The sequence below is a fragment of the Seriola aureovittata genome, chromosome 1 (genome assembly GCF_021018895.1).
Source record: "Seriola aureovittata isolate HTS-2021-v1 ecotype China chromosome 1, ASM2101889v1, whole genome shotgun sequence".
NCBI lineage: Eukaryota > Metazoa > Chordata > Actinopteri > Carangiformes > Carangidae > Seriola > Seriola aureovittata.
In genome coordinates this window covers 33716543-33742398 of record NC_079364.1, presented here as the reverse complement: position 1 = coordinate 33742398, position 25856 = coordinate 33716543, and the positions used below count along the sequence as shown (strand labels likewise).

The following is a 25856-nucleotide window of genomic DNA, read 5'->3' as shown; positions in this document are numbered from 1 at the left end:
AGCACGGAGCCTTCCTTGGGTAATAACCCATTCACTCACTCATCACACATCACACGCCTACACTGATGGAACAGCCATCAAGAGCAGTTTGGGGTTCAGTATGTTGCCTGAGGACACTTCGACATGTGGACTGGAGGAGCAGGGGATCAAACTACCGACCCGCCCCACCTCCTGAGCCACAGCCGCCCGAGTTGTGGTCTGGGAGTAAATTTCCTGTCTTGAATTATTTTTTCAATCCGAACAATTTCTTAATTACACATCCAGCAGACATGGAGCAGTGTTATCATGTCTCTATCCAGTGTTAACTCTCCACTCGTCTGTTTATTGGTCTCCATCAAAAACATCTGGGTCTTCAGCTGCTGAATGCTCCTGAAAGTGGAGAATGTTCCTGACTTGATCTGCATTTGGAGCTGTGCAGGTCAGAGGTCAGAGCTGCAGCGGTAAAACCAAAACAATGAGCTGAAAGGGGCTAAAAGGCTGGAGCTGTTTGATAACTCTATAGTCAACACCTTTCACATTACATTACATTATTATAGTCAACTGATCTATTGCTAATATAAAAAATATTCATTATTGATCATTCCCAGAGCTGCAGTGTCTGTGAGGTAAAAGCGGAAAGCAGGAAAAGATTCAAACTTCTTCAGTTCAGTGTGACAGTCTTCAGTGTGATGTAAACCAAACATGAGGACACATCACCTGATTGCTTTCCTGAAAGTTAGATTCTAAAGCAGCACCTGGAATGATATGTGGATATGTGCACATTACTGTGAGAACCTAAACAGTGAAACTGAGCCCTGCGAACAACACTGAGGCTGATCCTGCCACATGTTCCAGAGAGAGGGGTCTTTTTGGGGCATTGACACCGGATCCCACCTCTCAGTCCTGGGATGGGGATGAAGCTGTCAAGGGGGGGGGCTTGGTGCTTGGGAAGCTGAAGAATATGAGGGGGTATTAACAGCTCAGCAGCCAGATGGACAGCAGATGACTTTTGTTCTTCGAAATACTCTGCAGGCCGAGGGAGGAAGAGAGGAGCTGGAGGAGGAGAGGAGATAAAGTGCCCCCCCCCAATACATCCTGCCATGAAATCACTATATCTTGTGCATAGCTCTTACATCCACCATTAGTTAATATGTGAAGTTTTATACAATAAAGAAGAGACACTAAATTCAATTCAAAATTCAACATTCAATTCACAGATAAAATCTCAGCTGACTGATGATAACCAGTCTGATGGCCTGCAGCCTTCATTCAGCTGTGTACACAAATTAAAATCTAATAATCATCCAGCTTCACCACAGTGGGACCTGCTGCAAGTCTGCCCCCTGCTGCTGGGAACCAGACCTGCACTGGTTCTGATATCTGCTCCTCTGCAGTCGTGTGCTGCCCCCTGCTGGTGCAGAAGGCCAATCACATGTTCCTGATAAGGTTAGGTGAGGTGAGGATTGAAATGTTGAAATAAGATACTATGAAGGAAAAATACAAATAAAGGTTGAGCCATTAAAATAATAATTCAGTCGAAATAATGAACTGAGCAAGAGATCAGAATAAATTATATTCAGATATAAGTACAGACTGTCCTGTCATTTCTATACATTTGTTAAGTAGAGAAATTGCTATTATTAACTATAGATTCAACCTGCTTGTTCTTCACGATGACTCCTTAATGATTAAAAGAGAATGAATCATGGATTTGGGCTTCAGACAAGGAGTTCCATCAGTTCTGGATCGTGTCAGAAACATAAAACAGCTGCTCTGTTGTTTCTGCATTTACGTGGGTTTGCTGTGGTGAAACTACAACAGTGTGTCACTTTAAATTTTTGCAGCAAGGAATTGTGTGACGGCATTTCTCCTCTTCTTTTGTAAAGGAAGGTGAGGCGTTTCTTACGCTAAAGGAGATAAAATAGGAAGCTCCTTTCCTTATTTAGAGAAGTGGAGCAGCTCTTATCATGGCTGCTGCTCATACTTCAGGTCCCTTTACTCAGTTACAACCTTTCTCAGAAAAGAAACTTTTCAACAACAGGCACAGTGTCTAGAAATTATGCAGCAAAGTGAGAAAACACAACCAAATACTGACACGGTGCAAGTGGCACAGAACATAAATAAAATACATTTAGACCATGAGATCTTAAGTTAAACTAAACATGTTAAAACATACATGACACAGCCCTTGTGATGTTTAAAACTGTTGTGAGGGAACATCTGGCAATACCACCCACCCTCTTCTTAAAGTCCTGGAAGTAAAGGGGCAGGTTGTGGATTAGTTAGGAGCCTTTACATTCTTGGCTGTAGAAACAAATAATATGGAGTCTGGTCATTTTCTGTTGTCTACAACAGAAGCCCAGCTGTTCCTCTTTTTGCTGAGGACTCAAGACGATTATCATTTTAGACATTTGAATCAGGAGAGACTAATATGAGAAGTTTGAAATCAAAAGGAAATTATTGTGAACAGGAGGAACAGGCTTTGACTCCACTCCTGTGCCAGATAGTTCTGTCCGACGGTAGTGCTACTCATGCTCTAGTTTCCAGTGTTCTTTAGTGTGTCTTTTGCCTGCAGGTTTTGTTGCTGCCAGTGCGCAGGCCTTGCAGTGATACAGCTTTTGAGCTTTCCTTACCTGCGTTTTTTCTTGTGTTCAGATTTTGCCAGTGGGCCTCGCGGCTTTGCCAGCCTCAGAGTCTCCAGAGTTCCTGTGTTCTTCTGTGTGTTCTGCCACCCCACTCTGCTGCCAGTCTCCACCTCAGAGCCTGCCTGCCCTCCGTATACACCACTTGCCATGTCACCAGGCTATTTGCCATTAACAGACTAAAATTACTGTAAGTTTGAAAGATCAACTATCAACTTGATTTGGCTTCAAGTCAAATTAACCTCAGCAGAACTTCAGGAGTCATTTTTACTCAAAATGAGGACTGTTTGTCCTCCAGCTGTTGCATTGAGGCTGCTTTACAACCACCAGGACCTATCTCAATGTACATGCAGGGAGATGAAAAATGTTCTAAGACAATGTTGACAAAATATGAACATGTTCTCAAGTTTAATCACAACATGGAAAATTAATATGTTGGATAAGGATAGAATCTATTGTATGAGAGCATACATTAACATATAAGGTACTCAGAGGACTTTTTAACTGCAGACATTTTGAGTCTCTAGCTCTGGCAGTCGCAGGCACGGAGGAATAAAAAGCTTTTGTCTCTTGAGATATACACTGTTGCCCATAAAGTTGGAATAATGTTGTTTTCAGACACAATCCTCTGTTTATTCCATTTAAATGCATCAGTAATCACTTTTGACCAGGTGCAGTGATTACATTATGTGTCCCAATTACCCAGGTGAAATGAATTCATGCATAACATTTGTTTGGCGCTAAAAAAATATTTAATTCCAACTTCATGAGCAACAGTGTATGTTCTAGTTTTCTTCAGATTTGTATAAGAGGATACATGACATTTTGCTCTGTCCATGCAGTGCTTATTAAAAGTGTGTGTAACATATAGTCAAATCATCACATTTAAAAATTTTGTTTTTAAGTTTCTAAGATGTTTGTTCAAGAATGTGTGTTCATGTGAATCATCACATTTTTTATATACCTAATTCAATTCTGTGGGGGAAATTATTTATTTGAAATAGATTGAGAATGCATCCATTTTAATAGTTGAATAAATGTTTCAGTTTAATATTTTCTCATAATTTGTTTTCTTTTTGTGCCCACCCTGTCATGCATGGGTCTACCCTGTCATATTGACATTTTTAAAATAATTCAATCATCCTGTGAAATATCTGTAGCCTATAATCTAGTGTGTTCAGTAGCTAAGTGGGGGGCAATAATATGCAAATCAAAAACTGCATCAATCTTCTCCAAAATAAAACATTAAAAACAGATGGTTTACGTACAATATTTTATTTTTTTATATCTTGAAAGAAAACAAATAATGCTGTTTAACAAATCATAGCTTTCAGAAACAATTTTCATCTTAATATTGTAATGTATGTCCACGACAGGTGGACAAATTGAATGGTTTATTCTCCAAATTTTGGCCCATTATTATTTGAAACTGTGTGAGAGCTCAGCTAATGTATATTTATTAAGTGTCTTAACTTATGAGAAGACATAAAGAAAATGGGACATTAAGACAAAAATGTGTGAGTATTGTGAAGGTTGAAAGTACTCTATGATCATATACAATAGTTGGAAAGTATGGAAGAAAGAAGGAGGCATGACATACAACAAAGATCTGCAGGTGAAATTGCACCTAAAGGACATTGCAGCTATGTGGTATGCAGCATAACTATGAGGCTGTGGTGTTCCATCTGATAGGATTTTGACAAAAAAAAGGTTTAATGAACTACTTACAAATTCTTAAAGAGCCTGGCAATTCCACCCTTTGTGAATTTAACTAAACAGAGTCTCTTACTTCACTGACAAGTAGACTGCACTTATTTCTGTAAAAAGTCATTTTTATCGACTACAGAGCTAGCTTAACCCTGTCTTTTTTTTCCAGCAGTTGTTGTTTGTCAAGATATTTCCGACGCTTTTGAAGTCATCATTCCTCTCCACCGCGGTTTCCTCCGCACGAGCAGCTGTCAGCCAATGGGCTTTTAGAAGTGGCGACATCTCTGCGATTCAGGAAACCCTCTGCTCCTCCGCCACTCGATAAATGAAGCAAGACTACGTACATCACGTTTCCGGTCAGTAGTTTCAAAATAAAACCGAAACGGGCCAGTGTTCGACAATCTTTCAAAAAGTTACGTATCCTTGCGAAAATTACACAATGATATTTAAATGCTATATGTAGTATGTAGGCTACTCTGCAATTATTGGAGAGGCCCAAGAGTGTAGTTTTTTAACAGACTTATTTGTGTTAGTGTATGGAGTATGTTCAGCCAATTGGACCTTCTATTGAGGAAGTAATTACTGTATCTCTAGTTCACATTACAAAAAAGGGCTTTTGTATAGAAATCACATATATCCAACCATATAGAGAATAGAGAATAGTGGAAAACAGTAAAAGTGGATTGGTCACAAAACCAGTCGCACTGACACACAGTAAAACAATAGCAAAAAATTAGCAATAACATTAAGGAAGTAAGGCGCCAATTTTCAGTGTTTGAGATGAAACTTTTATTTTGAAGATGATAAAAGTATTTCCGGTATTGTCAAGCTTTGCGGCGAGAACTTGACTCAGGTCTTGCTGCAATCTTGAACGGTGGTGACTGATAAGTGCGGTGTTGTGTACTGGGTTTGAGCTTTCTCTAACGTAGATATCACCAGTTTATTTCGTATTTTGAGGAACATTTCATGCAGAAGTGAAGCGTCACACGTTACAGGATGTCTGTGGCCGGACTAAAGAAGCAGTTCCACAAAGCCAGTCAGGTATGGAGACGCCTGTTATTGCTCGTTCATAACAACAATTGATTGGATGTGGACCATGTAGCTAACGGTAAACGAAATCAGGTTTCAGGTGATTAGAAAATGTTAAAAGTAACCAACTTTGAATTCTTACTTTTAACTGTGTGACATTGTATCGCCATTTCAGATGCAGTTGAAATGCATTTTAAGCCCTCTGTGTATCGTTACTTTTTTCATTCGGATAAGTTGGTGTTGTACGGAGGCAACGTCACACCAAACTCCGTTGAAAAATCTCAAAATTAAACGGATTCTCACACACAGGGAATCACACATTCGTGGTTTGACATAATTCAACAGCGTTTAGGAAAAACTGAACTCCCATGGATGTTTCGGTTCTATTATTGACCTCTAAGTTCTCAATTTAACAGCACGTCACATTTCACGTTTGACCTGGTTCTAGTTGTTCCCAAACTAGAATCAGTGGGAAATACTGTGGTTATACCATTAGGGGGAAAGCTTTTAGAAAAGTGTATTAAATGAAAAATCTTTGTTTATTTAATGATAATATTCTTACTTAGCTATGTTACAACACTTAACACACCTGCATTAACATGTTGTTGTTGTTTTACTTATCATGATCTCCAAAGGAGCGATAACCGCTTCTGAATCTCTAAATCTGAGACCTTCAGACCACATGTAAGCTGTAGTAACTATTAACGGCGGTTTATATACGGTCGGTTTAAGCTAACCTGTCCAGATGTTATCTAAGGTCTCTCATTATCTGAAGGTGTATATTGTTCGCCTTCTGGAGGAGTAGTTACAGAGCTGCCCTCTGTAGACAGTCAAGTGTTTCAAATTAAGACACGTAGGACCATTCTAAATTTTGACCCAGACTCCTCTTCATAACACTTTCAAACACAGAGGTTGTACTTACTGAGCATTCAGTCCAATTCAATACACTTTAACGTTACTTATGAGAATACCACTGGGTAGGGATTGGCCTGTTATTCCCAAAGTCTCCTGCCCCATAATACACCAGGGTGGGTGGCCGTGAGTAACTGTGAACCAGCTCTAACATTTAGATAACATGTCATTGGAGACAAATGTTGCCTGGTGGATCATCGGTTTGTCTAAATGAGCACTGGCTCTCATAGAATCACAGGGTCTCAAGCGTTGTTTAAACCTTTAAGAACATTTGCTGGTGAGCCAACACCAGATTTTCAGGTGGAAATGGATTGGATTAGACTGGAGTTTGGCATGAGGTTTTTCTTCCAGGCTTCTGGTCCATCTGTTAGGTGTTCCTGATACGTTTGCAAAATTTCAAACCTATCTATGCCAAATATCCTGATTGCGATAGATAGATAGATAGATAAATAGATAGATACTTTATTTATCCCTTAGGGGAAATTCATGTGTCCATTAGCTCATTGTTGATAATAAAAAACAGCTAAAAATAAATAAACAATAATAATTAGATTAGTCCACTTCCTTTGGCTGAGGTGTTGTATTGCCTGATGGCAGTGGGAACAAAGGATCTCCTGAACCTCTCTGTTCTGCAGCACAGTGAGATGAGACGTTTTCTGCAGCTGTAGCTGCTTCTCTGTCCTGCCAGAATGTTGTGGAGAGGATGGTTGGTATTGTCCAAGATGGCCTCCATCTTACATTGCATGCGTCTCTCCACAACAGTCCTGAGTGAGTCCAGACTACTGCTAAGCACAGACCCAGCCTTTTCGACCAGCTTATCCAGTCTCTTTGTGTTTATGTCTGACATGCTGCTGCCCCAGCAGACTGCAGCATAAAAAAGTACACTGACCACCACTGACTGATAAAACATGTGCAGCATTTCAATGCAGACGTCAAAGGACCTGAGCCTCCTGAGGAAAAAGAGCCGTTTCTGCCCCTTCAGGTAGATGGCATCCGTGTTCAGGGATACTGTCCATACTGTCCAGGTGCACACCTAGGTATTTATAATTGTGCACCACCTCAATGTCCTTCCCTCGAATGTTGACTGGCTGAACGGTGGGCCCAGACCTCTGAAAGTCCATGACCATTTTCTTGGTCTTGGAGGTGTTCAGAAAGAGGGAGTTATTATTTGAACTACATGTATCACTCCGCTTTACAGGTGTTCCATTAACTGTTAATCAGCATTACATTCATGGTCGTTATCTGTCTTAGATTGTAACAAACTTTGAAAAGATGAAAATACTTCCAGAAATAATATTTGTATTAAATGATGTCTGGTTGTCAGGAGAAGATGAAGGGAAGAAGCCTGGATAGTTCAGCGCACACCTGAGGTAACATGTAAACAAATCAGCAAGCTAGTGTGAACTGTGCTAGTCCGGAAAATGTTTATGTGTTGCTTAGCAACAGTCCAGTACCAGTCCAGTTGCGGAACTATTTGTGTCGGCGTATCCAAATAAATGATGAAATAAACAAACAAATCATAATCTGTTGATGCTTAACTAATATGGCACTCGTAGAACTGTTGTATAAAAGCATTTGTCTTCTGCAGCCTCGTACCTACAACTGAATCATAGCCATGCTGATATTCAGTACAACATCACTCTCTATCATGTGATATTGCTTAATTAATTTCCAACAACCGGAAACAGAATCTCAAAAGACAGTTCCATCAAGTGTCTTTTTGCGCTCTCATCACTTTTTTCATGTCCGTGTTTGGAAACTAGGGTTAGTCACTTAACAGTGTGATTGATATACATGGGTCAACCCCGCAGCTGTTAGCAGCAAAGCAAAGGAGTCATTAGATTTACATTAGATGTGGCTCTTAAATACAAAAGGATAGTTACTTATACTTTATACTTTTTTCCTCAGTAACAAAAAACATGTTTTCTTTAAATGTGTAGCTGTATGTTTATGAATTATACAGGATAGATTGATATGGTTATTTATGTAGAGGTTTGAAATTGTTCATTGTCATATTAATAGTCTATCAATCATAATTTGGAATTACAAAATAAATAACTATCTTAACCTTCAGCTCCAAAATCGAAGTGAATGGATGGAATATTAGCATGATCAATCCGCTGATTATTGCCTCGTTATCTACATTGGTTATTGTGTAAAATAGGCTAACAAAGACTATAATATCAGCTGCGTTTAGCAATATATAATTAATTAAACATTCACTGCCTTTATTCTGATAGCCACAGGGAGAGAGAGGATAACATGCAGGAAATGCCACAGGTCGGGCTCAAACCCATGCCACTGGAGTTTTGTGTGAACTGATTATATGCGCTCTACCAGGTGAGCTATAGGAGCACTGTATTACTGACTTCACCTGACGAAGGTGAGCATATATGTATTTTCTCATGCAGCGCTCGTCAGTTACTGCTCATTGATAAACTTCTCCAGTCCTCCTGTAGCTGTAACTGGTTTAGTTTTACTTGCATACATTAGATTATTCATGTATTATACAGGATGGGTGGTAACCCTAATCAGTAGGGTTTGCTCCACTGCTGAGAATAAGGCGTCTCTTCTTTTCCCTTCTTTTGGACAATCGACTGCTCTGGACTGCTTAAATAGTGTAGCGTAATGCAGCTTGTTCAAGCGTGGTTTAAGTTAACATTGACTAGGCTCGGCTAAATTTTGTTAATGGAACGGCTTGAGCCTGAAGTGAGTTAATTCTAAATCGGCTTATTCAAGAAAGCACAGATTTCCTTAGCGATGTTGATGGAATACCCCCAGGGAGACACTGGAGTGTTTCCCACACAGAGACTTCATTTGGGCGGGCCGCCAAGCTATATAATTTATTTAGTTCAACCTTCATTAGACACCAAAATATAGTTGCAGTTCTCACACACTTCATTTCATTACAAAATGACATGATATTTTACAGCCTGGTCATAAACAAAATATTCTCCTCTCCCAAACAGGGCAAATAACCTAGAAAAGAAAAGAAGAAAGAAAGTTCCCCTTCTAAAGCACAGCTCAAGTTTTTCATAAACATCAGGCCAAAAAAAATGAACATAGATAGAGGTCATTTTACTAAAAAGTACAGCTCTTACATCATAGGAGGCAGGACAGAAAAACATAAAGTGAGCCTTATTCTCTGTTTTACCTTCTGTAGCACACACAACAAACCCAGTGTGTCCTCCTCATTGGCATTACACTTGCAGCTCTCTGGGCTGATGGTGGTTCAATGTAATGGTGCACATAATGATCTTTGTCTTCTGTTTGAATTATGCTTCACATCAGCTTCTACCCTGTACTTTTTCTTTATGAGACAATAACTTAAAATCTTTTGTTAAAACCACATATCAACAGACCATTTCACAAAGTCACATGTTCTGAAGGATAAAAGAGAAATCGTTCAAATAAAATAAGGATTTTCATTTTATTAGCCAGGAGACAGCCGAGTGAAGTGTCAGACGTATTCACAGGTGTGTTCCAGAGCGAAGTATTTAATACTTATGTCCAGGGCTGTAAACTAACTTTTTGGCTCGACGCCAAGGGGACCGGTAGATGAAAAAATCTACCGGTCAAGTAAATTTTTTACCAGCCAAGTAATAAATTGCCTCTTTTTGTTACATATACATCTGTTTCAGTACTTTTCATTGAGATAACAGTATTATATAGCGATATATATATTAGGAAAGAGACCAAAATATTATTCAAAATACATTTTTAATATTTTGAATATTCAAAACATTGCGAACATGGGCAGTGCCAGTACCAGTTAACCTCCTGTTCTGATAACAAATGATAATAACAAAATTCAAGGAAAATAAAAAAAAAAATAGAACAGAACAAAGTGGATCAGTGCATGATCTTTGGTCTCTTCTGATAAAGACGTCAGAGCAGTCACGGCAGGTTGAGTGAAGAGATGCTCGGACTGAGCCCGAGACACTGATTTGCAAACAGCGTGACATTTTTCTTCCTTCGTGCTCTCGGATGGTCTCGAGTTTCATCGTTTTATTGCCAACCACAAATTAATTGGTGCGCTGCTTTCTCCTCTATACTCTTTCTTTTTGGGTCACTCACACCGGGTATGTGCCTCCACATTGCTGCGCCGGAACAACACTGCGCGGGCTGGTGGTGACGCATGGAGGCTGATTTATACTACTGCGTCAAGTCGACGCCGTCACGACGCAGAGCCTCTGCGTCGACGTGAACCCCCGACACAGAGCCTCTGCGTCCGTCAACGTGCACCTCCAAAAATGTCTACGCATTTTATCGCAGCAATGTTTTGCTATATTGTGACAAACACTTACCTGCCCCATGGCATGTAGCCCTCCAAAATTAAGTCGCCAGGGGAATATTTTAGTCGCATTTGGCGAGTGGCGACCGTTAGTTTACAGCCCTGCTTATGTCTGATGTGTAGAGGTTCACACATCTCCACTAATGAGCAGAGCTGAAGGACATCTTTGGGCTCCAATAAATCTAAAAGCTCTGTGATGTAGTGTTAGAACTTGTATGTTGACTGAAACCCCAAACACCAGAAGCACAGTCGGATACACATATTTTAAGAGTTGTGTATAAGTCTAGAGTCCCAGATGACCACATTGTGATCCAAGTGCTGTACCCGCTGACCGAGTTAGAGCAGGTATCAGGAGCAGTGTCCACGTTTCTGCCCCTCTAAACTGCCAAATGTTACATTTTGCACATTGTGCAATTATGATTTCAACATTGGCCACAGAGGAGCTTCAGGAAATAATGTAGTTTAACCTCTTTTTACAAAGCCTCATTCTTCACTGTTCAATTGAATAGGCTACATTTTTCCACTAGAGATATTGCTTACTGGGTACTGATTAGGGCTGAACGATTTGGGAGAGTAATGTAATTGTAATTTTTTTTACCAATATTGTGACTGCGATTGCGATTTAATATGCGATTCTTTTTTAGAGTTCCTTATCTTCTGTATTATTCAACAAACACAAGCAATAATTCATTCTATATTATGACTAACACAATATTAGATAGATGAAACATAAACTGTTCTTTCCTGTAGGCCAGGCCTATATGTCATGATGAAATAAGATGATGCATGAATTGAAATGAATGACATAATTTTATTTAACTACTTCAATCACAGTAGTGTATTGACTGATTTGTTTACAGTCTTGTAAGTATGTAAAATTGTCTGTTGTTATGCAGACATGGTTCTCTTCATGGAGATCCCAGCTGGTCAAAGTCTTCATTAATGAAATGCACTGTAAGACTCTGATACGGCTCTGCTGTACGGCTTGACCAGATGTCAGTTGTCGTAGCGAAAAACTCGCTGTTTTCAGCTCCGCTGTGACTCTCATCTTGCTTTTTTTTTTTACATCGCTCCGGTATGACAACCTGGCTAAAATATGTGTGGGAGGGCATGCTGTACCGCTTATCCAGTGTATTTATCAAAGCCATAAACCCAGAATTGGTCACCATGCTTCCCTATGAACTCTGTAATTTCCCCGTGCCGTTTGAATTACGTTCATATGGAGGTGCTTCATATGCTTTCACACATTTCGGTCAGTGATTCTGGCATTTTAGCCATGTAACTATCGTACATGACTTTGTTGTGCTGATACAGGTTAGTAGTGTTGCCCCGTGACATAGCAACGGTAGCAAGGCAGGTTCTGCACATTACCTGACGCTGTGCTGCATCTTCTTTTTGAAAGCTGAAATAGTTCCACACAACCAACGTACTGCTCTTCCTTGACATTAATGTTTCTGCAGTGCCAAGTTCTTTCTCCCTCTTTTAGCCGATTGCTTTACTCTCGCTTGCATGTCACGTGACCAGAGTGTAATCCCAGCCTTAACGGTTAGAAAATCGTGTTTTATCATATTATTTATTTATCACATTATTATCGCAAGAGCGGTTATATCGCGATCCAAGAGATCTAATACAAATACATTTTTAACAGCTTTATCAGCTGTATGCTACTAACCCTGTATGGATGTAATTGATGTCATTGTTGTATGGCTCAGTTTATGCCCTTTGTAAAACATGAACAAATATATAAATGTCATAGAATCTTTGTTTTACAATGTGATCAACCGTTGGATGGATGGATCAAAAAGTCTGGGACAGAATCATTCATATACAAATACTGTTTAAATAATTAGCTTATTGTAATCAAGTCGTCTGCTTATGGAGTTCATTCTGGGTATTTTCATTCTGACAATGTATGGAAATCGACTGATTATCAGCCTGGCCGATTATCAGTGGCAATATTCAGCATTTTGTGTGTTGTGTTACTTTGGCTGTAATGCAGCCGTCTGTCTCGATTTGTTGTCACCACTCTTTGGTCTGGAGCAATGTCCGGCTGATTGGCTACACGTTACAAGTAATAGCCTATCAGGCTGAAGGCTGCTGTGTACACAGACAGTGTACACAGCAGTATATTTTCACAATATTTTCCCAGGGTTGACAGGTCTTAACATGATGATTAGTCTCTGAAAGATTTCAACTCCCTGTGTGACTGCAGGCATCAAACAAGTCATGAATAACTGTAACCACAAATATACAACAGGCAAAACGTGTAAAGCTCAGCCTGGAATCATCAAAGATCAAACCTTAGACCAGGTTTCAAATTGCAAGAGTTAAAATTGTTTAATTGTAATTGAATTTAATTGTAACTAATTTGAATTGTCTCAACAAGTTGTAGGGGGTGATTAAGTTTTAGCTTTTTCCAACTACAATTACAACTATCCCTGACATGTTTACTGAGCTGTAGCTAATTAATGACGATTCTGCAAATGAGATAAACTGTTGTCATTACCTAGTTAATCTGTTGTCATACCAATGTTTGCTCTGTGGAGTTATGGAGTTATGAGTATTAAAGAATGCAGTATATAAGGTGTAAAGTGGTCAGCTAGCAGGTGAGTCAGGTCATCCGTACCACAGTGTAACTGAACGCCCGCATCTTCAGCCCTAATTTATGCTTGGCCCAAGATTTTTTAGCTGAAGGAGAATCACCCCTCTGTAGAACTTTGGTGTTTGAAGAAAGTGGAGTTATTTTGCTGCCCAAGAAGGCTAACTGTCTCTACGCAGATGATTTAGGAGATCACGTCATGTCAGGTTCGGACAGATAGCCAGCAGGTAGTTGTTGAGTTTCAGTGACAGATGACTTTCAGACAGGGCCTCTTGAATCTTCTAGATTTAACTTAACAGAGACAGTAGAGAAACTAAGATGCTTCATTTCCGTTTATTTCCTGTATCTGTGTCACATGCGGTTCTCCACCTCCTGCCCCTTTAGGAGACCAGCAGCAGGTCACAGATTGTCACAGATATTTTCGCTTCATAGTCACCAAATTAAGTATTGGACCCAGTTTTCACAAGCCACACGTCTTCGGAACATTCTGACATCAAAATGACATTTTTTCAGATCAACAAATCCAGAGAAATTAACTTTATTGGAGACCTGCCTCTGTCTCAGTGCCATACTCTCGCAAGATCTGTCAACTGCCGACATCGTTTGCCAACCGATAATGAGATGTTTAGATGGACCATTATAGTTTAGTTATTTTTTGATTGACATGAAACCATGGATTAAACTTTATAACTTAAATAAAACTTGTTTCGTTGCTTAACAATTGCTAAAACAGATTATTAGACTATTAAATTGACATGACTTTGTACTGGGCTGATCAGATGTTAGTAGATACAAAAGAGCAGCAAAAAAGACGTAAATTTGTATTTGTATTGTCTATTGTTGTAATCTTTTGGCAGGGATAAATAATCCATAGATTAGTACTAAAAATGCCAGAGCTTTGTGCAGCAATGGGCTGTAATAACAAGAAAAACGGATCTGTCTTTTCTTTCCCAGAGGATGCAGAGAGGTAAGTCTATACAGGGATAGAGTTTAATATTAGCTACTGTCACATTTCATGCCAGTTGCCTTCACTTGAGGGGTTGAGGGACAACGCCCACTTAGGAGGCCGGAACTGTGTACCTTTTCATACCATTGGCGCTGCCTGTAATGTGGTATCTTCTGTATAGAGAATCTTTGCTGTCAAACAGAATGTATTAGGGCTGGGGCGACGCGTTGACGCACGTTATGTATACCGACGTATTTACATAACGGATTACGTTGCAAGGAGTAAGTAACATGGCTGCACCTAGTTAGAGCATGGACTCCACCGAGGAGCAAGCTGAAGCGAAAAATCCTCACCCACGATCATCTAAAGTATTTTTATATATCATACTTTAGATGTATATTTTAAGCAGGGACCGAAGAACATGGTGCTCTGCAAATTAGAAATGGCTTATCAAAGCAGTACTACCGCGATGCTCCAGCACTTTTAGAGACTTTATATTGGACTGTAAAACACAGATTACCAGTTAAGACTGGGCCACATTTTGTCGGGGAATAAGGCCCTGCATTGCATAATTTGTCATATTTGTTTGTTTTAACCCCCCCTTAAGCCCGTGGGAGCATATACGCTTCCAAGTTTTACGCTGTCTGTGGAGCATCATGGCAACCATTTGTGCTGGAGACGTGCTGTTTTTTCTCCTTAAACTAGACGACCGGCGCTTTCAATCAAGCCCCTGATCGTCACTGACTTATATTTAGACACTAACGTTAAAAGTTACTAAGTATTCGGAGTAGTTTTACAATTTTTCTGGCACATTGCTGCTTTCTGTCTGTGTGTTTATTGATTGATTCTGACCTGCATTCTTTGCCAGTGGCGTTAGCGTCACGTGACTGAATCAGATATTTCTATTGGCTCCAGTGGGTGAGGTCTCAGCCAATCAAATTATTATAACTTATTATAATTATATTATTATAACGCTGACACTAATAGAAACTACAGTAATTAACAGTCAAACCTAAACTGTGGACACTGTGCTGTGTTGAAGGGTAGTAGAGCTTCCAGACTTTGTCTTTGCTCTGTGGCTGCGCTGCAGAAGCTGTACAAATACAAACTACAAACGCTGTGAAAGTAAAATGACTTCTACTTTATTATTCAGTGAATATCAATAGAATAAACTGCTGATGTTTTGCATATTCATGCATTTAATGCCCCTTGAAGGTGAATATGTCACAGAACCTGATGGGGTAGGGCTGAAGGACTTGTACTTCATCATCAGTATACTCCTGCTAATATTACATTTTGCAGTTGTTTTGTCATGTCACTGAGCACCACTGAGTTATCATGTTTGTATATGTTAGGGATGCCCCGATTTTCATAAAAAATATGTGATTGGTAGATCGGCATAAATGCTCCTAGTCACCGATCACCTTAAAACCGATCACCTGTGGTTAATACGGTGTGTAGTGTAGTCCTGCCTCCCACATTGATTCAATGCGCCAGTGTGCAACAGGCTACCAAATCAAAACATGTCGGCCGCGTGGAACTTTTACAAAATATTTGAGACTGATATAACGTATGCCAGGGCTATTCAACTATGTTATTCAGGGGGCCACGTTTCCTGACACTCGAGCTATGAGCTATTCTCATTATGTATGTACACTTGACACAACATGGCACCATGTTTTCAAAACTGTTTTTTTGTCACATTGCAAAAGCAGTCTAATCATTAAGTACAAAAGAAAATAACTAGTGGTTACTTAGATTTTCTGTGCAACACAAGCTGTAAGATTAACAGAAGTTTTCTGCAATACATGATGTCAGCTGTCTGGCATATCATTTGGTTAATCCTGCCATCTCTTACAAAGCTACATCACAGCATTTTTTGAGTGAAAAAAAAAGGCAAACAACAGAAGAGAGCAAAGAGGCATTTTTGCAAGAAAAAAAAAAACATACACGATGGGATGTAATGTTGATTTAGAGGAAACTTTTCAAGAAGCTGGGTGTGATTGGATGTAAAAGAGATAATATTCATCTGTAGGGTTGCCACCTTTTATGTGAAAGAAGGTGTCAACTGGTTTAGTTTTACTTGACATTACATTATTCACAGCACTTTGAGGACATAACATGAATGAAAATACGGTACAAATTGCATCCAGTATTGATTCAAATCCTCCGAGTACCGAGAAAACAAGTGCTAGAATCTTTTTATTTTCAAATACGGAGCGATCCCGTATTATACGGGACCTGTGGCCGGATGGCAGGTGACCGGTGGCATTCACCTGTTTGCAGAGCTGCAAAATCAGGTCGCAGGCAGAAAAACCAGCGCGTTCATATTCTTCTTCTCCAGCAATTTCGGATGGCTCTACCTACACGTATTACGATACAGCGCCACTACATTACCGTAATGGCGTACAGCTGCAATTGCAGTTACAAACGTCAAATCCACCGAGTAACGAGAAAATAAGTATTTGAATTTTGTCGGGAGGCAGAGATGGCACGAAATTTGACGGAAGCGGCTGCCTCCCAATTCTCCATGCAGGAATAACCCTGGGTGTGATGAAGGACGCTAATTTCTTTTTGTTTTGATGACAGTCACAGAGCTACGACTGTAGTTGTTGTCAGCTCCAGTAAAAAGTTCACTCCTCACTGGTCTCCACCCGCCAACGTGTGTGTGTGTGTGTGTGTGTGAGAGGCTGCAGCCCGACACCTAAATGTGGTTGTTTTTTCTGGTTCTTTTGGCTCAGGCGCTGTGCCTTGAAAACTCTGTCTTTATTGCACATGTTCATATCGCGATGATAATGAAAATAAGATTAATCTGTCAGCACTAGTAATGAGATACAATAAGACTCATGATTTTTGTAAAAGCATACTAACCTAAAAACCTGTTACTGAATCATGACAAAGTTTCAGAGTTACACAGAGCGTTGTGGTAACCATAGTAACCCACTCACACACATCATCATGGGAATAAATGACAATAATAGATTTATGTATATTTCTCACTTTGCCCTGATGGTCTGAAGAACTCTGTTTCTCTGTCTTGTCTGTCTCTGTCTGCTGTCATCAGCAACTTTGAACTCACCACGAGCAAAATGCAAAATGATTTTATGTCTAATTGTATCTAATTACGCTATTCACATTGTTAGAGACTGTATGCTACTCACGTGCTATTAGGTTTACTGGGAGATTTAGAAATTACTAGTGTGATATGACAATATGATATTGAAGAGGACGGAGCTCAGTTTAACCCCTGGCTCTGTTATAGGCAGAGTTTAATCTGATGACCATTTTGTTATCCCCCTGAAAAGAGAGGGCAGGGGCTCAGTCCTTGCAGAGTTGACGCTTGAATTGCGTTGACTTGGTAACAAGTTTAGACTTGTCTGCAATGAAAAGGGCCACATTGCTTATATTACGCACACAACATAGCATTGCCCTCATACCGCAACCATGGGTACTGAGTTAGCTCAGTGTCTCAGTCCGTCCCTGTCTGCAGCGGCATTCTGATGAAAGGTCAGGTAGTCAGACTGACTGAGCCAGTGAAGGAAAAAAAACTACTTTCACCTACAATGCAGTACACGCAGGGCACCAAAACAGCCTAATGAATAATGATCATGCAACAACCATGTGTCATTTTAACTCGCACACTCACAAAAAATAGTTACATATTCACAGTTTGGAGCCCTGCAGTGTCTCCCTAAAAATGATCTATGTCAGCCGTAGATCGGCCGATCTCACTCAAAGATGATCTGTAACGATATCGGTGGCAAAAAACGTGATTGGAGCACCTCTAGTATATGTTATTAGTCCAGTGCCTGTTGAGTCATAGAGCAAGGCAAAAATGGATCCAGCTCTCTTAACCATCCCTATTTACAGTACATTCACCATAATGTACATTTCCGCAGTTCTGATTCTATTTCAATCAGGAGAGACTTATAAAGGAACAAAAGAGGATGAGAAATTTGAAGTTAAATGGGATTCATTGTGAACAACAAGAATAGACTTTGGCGCTTAGACCCCGGAAGGAAGTGGATCATCATGGAAAGCAGTCCATAGGTTTAAGGTCCTTCCAATTAGAGAAAACTTCCCCCAGAGACGAGACACTGGTGGTGGTGATGATGGATGGCGCTTGAGGATGGAAGGATTTCATGAGAGGCAAACTTCTCATTGGATGGTTTAATTAGAGATGGTCAGGCATTCATGGGCAAGTTGGTGAAGGGTGGAGGTAGGTTCTGAATGACAGCAGAGAGAGAGAACACTTTTAAAGTTTGATAGCTTACAGGTGATTGGCTAAAGGCCAGCGTGCCAGGTTGTGATTTGATGAAGACAAGAATGAGCTGGTGGAGCTTATGAGCGGGAAACGGTGCTTGTGACTTAGAAGACGTGTGAGGAGATCGTCTTACTGACTGAACTTTCACTAAGCTTCATTACGACAACAATGGAGTCATGTCATGCTGATTTATCTTTTTCATAGCAGAACAGTTTTAGTTCACATCACTTCTTAGTGTTTTGTGATTTCTGTGAGGTTACCATCAGTGAAAGTCAACACTCCGTGTAGATATCTAAAGATAAAGCCAAGAAAGGAAATGAGGTATTATGCCACTGACCAATTTTAATGTGAAATATCTCCGCAGGATAAAGTTTTATTGATGGGAGCTTGGGACAAGTTGAAGTAACTGGGGGTATTTAATAAATGAAAACAGTATTGTTCTCGAGAAGAGAAAGTTTAAGACAACACAGCAGGACAGCAAGACATGTTTCTGTTGTTGCACTGTGGAAAAAGGTGGGAGTATCACAAACAAAGGCCTGTCTCAAATAGAAGTCTGGTGCCTCCTGCCCCTCTGTGCTTTTAAGGTGAATAAAAAGTTTTGCGAAATTACAAATTGCAGTTTAAATTAGCAATTGTAAACCAAACCTCGTCCCCAGTGGAACTTCCTTCCAGTTGTCTCAGACTATAACATAAGTCATAATATCTGTGTCACTAAACACTATCTCATGTTGGCGGTGACCTTAGACCAGCATCTGAGTCACAGATTGGGCCACACATGAGACAGTTAGTGTATAACTGAGAGTATAACTCCTGTGTCCTCACAGCAGAGAGGATATCTCATGTTGTGTCTCGGCTCCTGCAGGGGAACATAAATGTCATCATATCTGATTACTTGTGAAATGATTCCCATGTGCATGAGATAAATGTCAACCTGCCACTTCCTGTTTGTGTGTCTGTCTGCTCTGCATAGGCTGCTGTGTGATCACCAGTGTTTGTTTCTCTTTCACAGCTTGTTTCATGAGATAACATGGATGTCACGTCTCTAAACACAGTGTTGTCCACTCTCACTTCTTTTTATTCATTACACATGGAAAAAATGTGGTCCCTGCCTATTGTAAACAGTGACATCATATATAAATATCTAGTGCTGACTGTTTTGTACCTGTTTCTCCCTAGTACCTGTGTGATCCCAGTGTTCTAAGCTATGCAGTGATGAGCATTCTCTCCTCTCCCCTACCTTATCAAGTTAAGCTAGGTTAGCCTTCTTATGTTTTTCAAATGGACTGTGAGATTTGTGGGATTTTTCCTCTTGAGAAACGTTCCACATATTTCCTCACCTTCCACTACAAGGCACTCGCTCTCATCTGTGACAGTCATATTCAAAGTTATCTCAAATGGGATTCTGGACTTTTGTCACCGCCATGATGCCAGCTGTGGATGGATGGTGACACTGTGTAAAACTAGCACAGCTAAAAGATTGAAAGATAATTTCGTATCCACCCAGAATACAAGGCTTATGACATAAATGGACAAAGACAAAAGCTGTGTCTCAGTTTAATGCACCTTCTTACTCATATTTACTGTTTTGAATGCATAAGTGCGTTCACATTGATCCATGTTGATAAGTACAGCAACATACTGTATGTAAGTATGGAAATATGGTTCACTCAAGTGTAAAATGATGAACGGCTCGGCAGAAGAGAGAGACCACCAACATATTTTCAAACTTTCATACTCCATTTGTGCCGATGACGCCTTAATTGCCATGTCACATGACAAAGGAGGGACACACAGGGAAGTGAAATGTTAATTTTCAAGTCAAGTGAGCAAAGCACATGGGAGACAGTCACATGTTGCCATTGTCATTTTCAGTGACTGTTCAATTTGAGACAACTTTCCTGTTGAAATTCATGCACCGTGCCAGTGAGTGTACAGCATGTAGAGAGTACTAAATCTGAGTTAGTTGGTTAGTTTTGTAAACACACAATATAGTTTTGTTTCTTGTCAAGCCTAACTTTTATTTATTTCAGTTAACAGTTTTTTCACATCTAATTTTCATTATTATGTTAACAATGATAACCTTGGTTACCAGACAGTTGTGCCTCTATCTGTGACTGTTGTTGTTTTCTTATGCTGCTCTGTTTACTGTGTAAAGTCCATAGTCATGTGTACAGGTGGACCCACTATCAGTGGAGTTTTATGACTAATTCTCTTGACGTCAGAGACTCATTTCTCTTCCTCCACTGTGATTCCACGTCTTCTGAATGAAAGACACTCTGGAGACAAGTAAGTCCACTTCAGTGGCAGGTGGCTCTTCACCATTGATTAGTTAACAACAGTAGCAGTAGACACTTTTTCTGTCCGTCTACAGCTTCTGATAAATCTTTGAAACCACTGGACTCAGAGCTGTGGAAGTTTGAATGAAGGGAACTGTTTTAAATTGAACATCATGATGATGGATTTAGGGTTGTGTAGTCATTTAATTTTATAGCTGATTTCAGCTGATGTGTTGCTTTTCAACAGATTAATTGATCATTTAAAATATATATTTACAGCTCTTGATAGTTGCTGCCAAAGATGACTGTTGAATTTACTGTGTGCTTATTCTGTGCAGGGCTCCCAACAAGCTCCACTATTTTTCTTATATACAATATGTACAGGTAGACAACAAACACGAGTGGCATTGTTCATAATTGCTTGCACACTGTCTGTACCTATAAGATTACAAAGTGTGTCCACCAGGAAACTGAGGGCCTGTCCCTGGCTGATACCGCAATATGTTCCTCGGGAACTGCTAACTTACTATTGATGACGTGGAAAGTAGGGAAGCCCCGATTGATCGGCTGCCGATCATGATCGGCCGGTTTTCATTAAAAATATGTGATTAGAATCAGCATAAATGCTCCGGGGTTAACACTCTGGTGTCTGCGGCTGAGAGAAGCACTGTGTGCTTTGTAGTATAGTCCTCCCTCCCACCTTGTTCACTGCGCCCCAGTGCAACAGTCCTCCAAAACAAAACAATATGTCTACCCTGTGGAACTTTTACAAAATGTGTGAGACTGATATAGTCTTGGAGGAGTATGCTGTGATTGGTTTTTCTCCTGTGATGAAAACGGTGTATGTTCTATCAAAATAAAATAAAATTAATTCACTGTCTAAAAGCTCCTCTTCAAAGTAAGAGAACTTCATAGAAATGTGGAGTCAGAGGTACAATATTTGTCTTTAAGTGTAGTGGAGTAAAAGTCAGAATTTTCCAAAAATAATAATACTCATGTAAAAATAATAAACTTTAGTACAAGACCCACTGCAAGTCACCTGTTGGAGACCCCTGCTGTAAAGTGACTGTGTTTGGATTGTTTCCTTCAGAAAGTTACAAAAATTGTCACATACAAACACCCTGAACTCTACCACTGAAGGAGGTTTGAGACACCGATGATGTGACAAGCATTGTCTCACTCTCAGTGGTACAGTATTCTGAGCTCAGGTCTGAGCTGCCTCATGTCTTCACCTCATATCAGGCTGTGCTGTCATGTGCATGCACACCTGCAATATCAGTTATCTCTTCTGTGCAGTAGCAACAATTATCACAGTGACCTATGCATGCCTGCAGCCTGCAACAGAAACAAAATGCCAGTAGACAGAGATACAGCTGACACCTCTGTGAAAGGAATCTATCCATCATTAATGACGGAATGATGGAGGGACAGAGCCACAGTCATCTGGTGGTCTGGAAAGCAGCTTCTCAGCTCATTAACATTTCAGCAGCTCATCATCACTGTGTGCAGCTTCACAGTGATGTGGATCATCTCATGTTGGTCCACAATGAGAGCCTGAAACATGATATACAGAAACAAACTGTCCCCATGGAGGTTTTCCCCTAGAGTGAAATATGGTCTCAGTAGCTCTTCTTCTCCGAAAAGACAGTTCTTTGGTTGTTACATGTTTCAGTGTGTTAAAGAGGAAAAAAACATTTATTTTAAAACTTCTATCTGAGGATATTTTCTAAGGATACAACATATATTACATTTGTATTTGTTATATTCAAGGAAATCTATAGCTACTAACATGCCTCACGTGCACTTAACTGCCCTTTGGCCATATTGTGTATACGGTAGCTGATGTCTTTGTCACACTGAAAAAACATTTGTGGGAAACCTTTGCAGAAATAATCATTTGAGGAAATTGCAGCAGGCATGAAATACAGACTGCATGCGACTTTGGACAACAGAGTTAAGAATCGGATAATGGAGTAAAAGCCAGTAGGAGGAGGTATATGCAATCTTCAAAAAACAGACCTTATTTGTTTCTGGGTCAGAGCTCCTGATAGAAAAGTAACTGTTTATGCTGTTCATACATTTGTCACAATTGTGACAACGGGCTGTGTTTGCATCAAGTCTAGTAAAGTAGAGCCACACTCTTCGGTTCTCTCCGCCATTGTTATCTTTCTAAAGGTAGACTATGAGCTTGAGTTGGTGTGTGCGCTGCACTGTCTCGTGTGTGTGTGTGTGTGTCACTGGAACAACAGCCCCGCCCCCCTGCCCTCCGCTCAAACAAACAGCAGGCAGAGACAGAGACAGATCTCTCGTCTTCTGTGAGAATAGCGAAAATATACATACATAGAAGGAAATTTGACGGAGTTGGTGAAATAAATGTGCAACATAATGTTTATATAGCGAAAAAAAAAAAAAAACGCGACTACTCCAGTACCGACAGCCGAAACGTTAAGGTCGGAGCTTATTGATACTGCGGTCTTGAATAATTTAGCCCCGGGCCCTGTTCAATCCCGGGCTCGGTACCCATCCCTACTTCCACAGTTGGTGAAAGACGTACATTTGTAGAGCATCTAACGTATCTCTCTGTGACTGTGGGGTCCAAAAGTCTGAGAGCACTTTCCCAGTCTTTTGGACCCCACGGGATATTTTAGGTTATTTAGGAACGGTGTCGCCCCTACATAGTTTGTCCACCTGAGAGGACTCACAAGTTTGTTTTTACACTGTAAAAACTCTTGAATGAATTGTCACAAAGAGTTTCCATTAGTGGGCGTTAACAGCTCCAGTGTTGCCAACAGTGACTGACAAACCTTGGCTACTGAGGTGACAGTCTGCAGTACTGCCACACAATAAGAAAGATATTGTGTCTCTTCTACCTTTCTCTGTGAGTGACCATGTGACAGTAAATCCAGCTGAAATCACAGTTCAGTCTTTGTCTTTAACTCATGTGTGTGTTGATGTTGTCTGATGACGTGGTTATTAAATCAGGATTTTAGCAGTATTTAGCTATATATGTGAACACAAAGATGAGGAGAGAATACAGCAGTTCCACAACACAGTTTTTAACTATGTCCTCAGTTTCGCACATTGACCATATGAGGTCAAGACATGGACTAGGTTTTTATGCAGTCATAGGACATAGTAAGAATAAATCTGTGAAAGAATAAGAAAATAAATGTGGAAATATAAACGAAAAATGAATAAAAGAATAAATAAGTATATAAAATGTGGAAATATAAAGAGAAATGAATAAAACAATAAAAAATGCCTTAACTATTGCTTTTTCTTTAACTGTATTGTTTTTGCTTTTACCTGTTGTTTTTGCTTTTACCATATTACTTATTGCTTTTTCTGTTCAAAGGGGAGGGGTCTGTCAAGAGAGGGGTGTTACTGTAAGTGCGTTTACAAATTTACAGGTTTTCACCAAGTGTTGTTTAAGAAAGCTAATTTAAACAATTCATAGAAAAAGTGTTCATTTAAAAAACACAAAAACTGATTTTTTAACTTTCAAGTATCAATGTCAGTACGAAAAAAATATGAAAATTAAATATGAGAGGTATCATGCTTGCTCATTTATCAGCTGTCATTGTGATTTTGTGTTCCACTCACACCATGTAGCCTGACTGAAGGAATAATAATTATATTAGTTCTGGCCAGGGCTCAACAATAATGACACTACTTAGGGTAACGAACAAGTGTGTCCCTGCTCTCGACAGGCCTCTAATGACGCAATTACCTGGAATGATAGGTTTAACCCAGGCATGATTGAGGATTATTCTAATAGCCATTACTTTCTCTCTGATGTGGGTTATTTTTTCCTGGAGAAAAGATTAATGCACTTTCTTGCAAATTCTTTAATTGTTTACATTTTTAATTATCTCAGATCGAGATGCACACGTAAACCACTATCTGATAATCCACCCCCTTAAGGAAACTGGTGACCTTGAACGTGGCACTTGGAAATGTAAGATTTCTTTTAAAATTGACATTTTGAATACCACTCTTGTATTTTTAGCAGCCCTGTACATGTCACTTTACAATGTGTCAGAATTACTTTCAATTATACACCAGTTATGACAAGATTTGCCCACTCACTGACCACTCTGAGGCAGCAGTGGACTCTTTTATGTGAACAATGTTAAAAACTAAAAATTGTGTCTGAAAATCTCAAAGAAAAGATTTAAAATCCAGAAAAATCCAGGTGCTTCAATTAAATCTATCAGCAGTAACTCTGCAGACAACAGACAGGAGGAGCAGAGCAGAGTGGGTGGGACCACAGCTCCCAGTAAGTCCAGTTTTACAGCAGCATACATAATCAGTAGGCAGATGACAACAGGAATCTAGTCTGAGTTTATTTAGAAGAATATTATTATTATTATTATAAATTATTTAGCTTTGTTTTCTGCTTAGAAATTCTAATACTGTAATTAAAATCTGCTCAGATCTACAGTTTTATCACAGAAAGATCCAGTGGAGGAGAAAAACTACTGAAATGACTGCTGATGAATTTACTGCTGTACTATCCAGTCTGAACTCTAATCATTCTGAAACTATAATTCACTGTGCCGAAGAATGAAAGTACAGTTCAAAGTGCCGATCGCTCTATTTCATGTATGTTGTAAAGTGTGAAACAGTCCAGTCCAAGGCAAAAATCCAGGGCTGAGTTTTATTCCCACTCCCATCTGATCACTATCACTGTTACACATTCTACGATGCTACAAAGTCTCTGGCTCAAAAAAAACTTGAAAAGTCGCTGTTCGGATAGAAGAATAGTAGTTGCAATGGAAAAGATAAACTGTCAGAACGTTGCGACCCTGTGCACTGCAGCTCTCAACTGGTGTCATCATGAAGAATCTTTAAAGCTCTCCATGGTCTCAGTCCTATGTGTTTATCAGATAGTGTTGTTTTTATTCTGTAAAGCACTTTGTGCTACATTGTTTGTATGAAACGTGCCACACAAGTACAGCTTGATTGATTGATTGATTGATTGATTGATTGATTGTTAACTCACTCACAGTTGATGAGGAGATGATTGTCCTATAACAGCTGACAGCACAGCAGCTCTGAAGAAGATATGTCTGTTTGACATAAACAATATAATGTCTGCTAGAACGCTTCTGCCTCTTCCTTCCTGCTGAGACTGAAACTTAAACAGACCGAAGTTCCACCCTCGGCTTAAAAACCTTCACACACACACACACACACACACACACA

General features: G+C 39.8%; 1 protein-coding gene across 3 annotated transcripts in view; it reads left to right on the top strand.

Annotated features, from left to right (window-relative positions):
- The first annotated feature begins 5172 nt into the window (after positions 1-5172).
- sh3gl3a (SH3-domain GRB2-like 3a) overlaps positions 5173-25856 on the top strand; it is a 64402-nt gene continuing 43718 nt past the window's right edge. For all 3 annotated transcript variants that reach the window (XM_056375139.1, XM_056375130.1, XM_056375121.1), the window contains exon 1: positions 5173-5369. In XM_056375139.1, the coding sequence (XP_056231114.1) occupies positions 5325-5369 (45 nt within the window). In that variant the 5' untranslated portion in view covers positions 5173-5324. The remainder of the gene's footprint in view (positions 5370-25856) is intronic.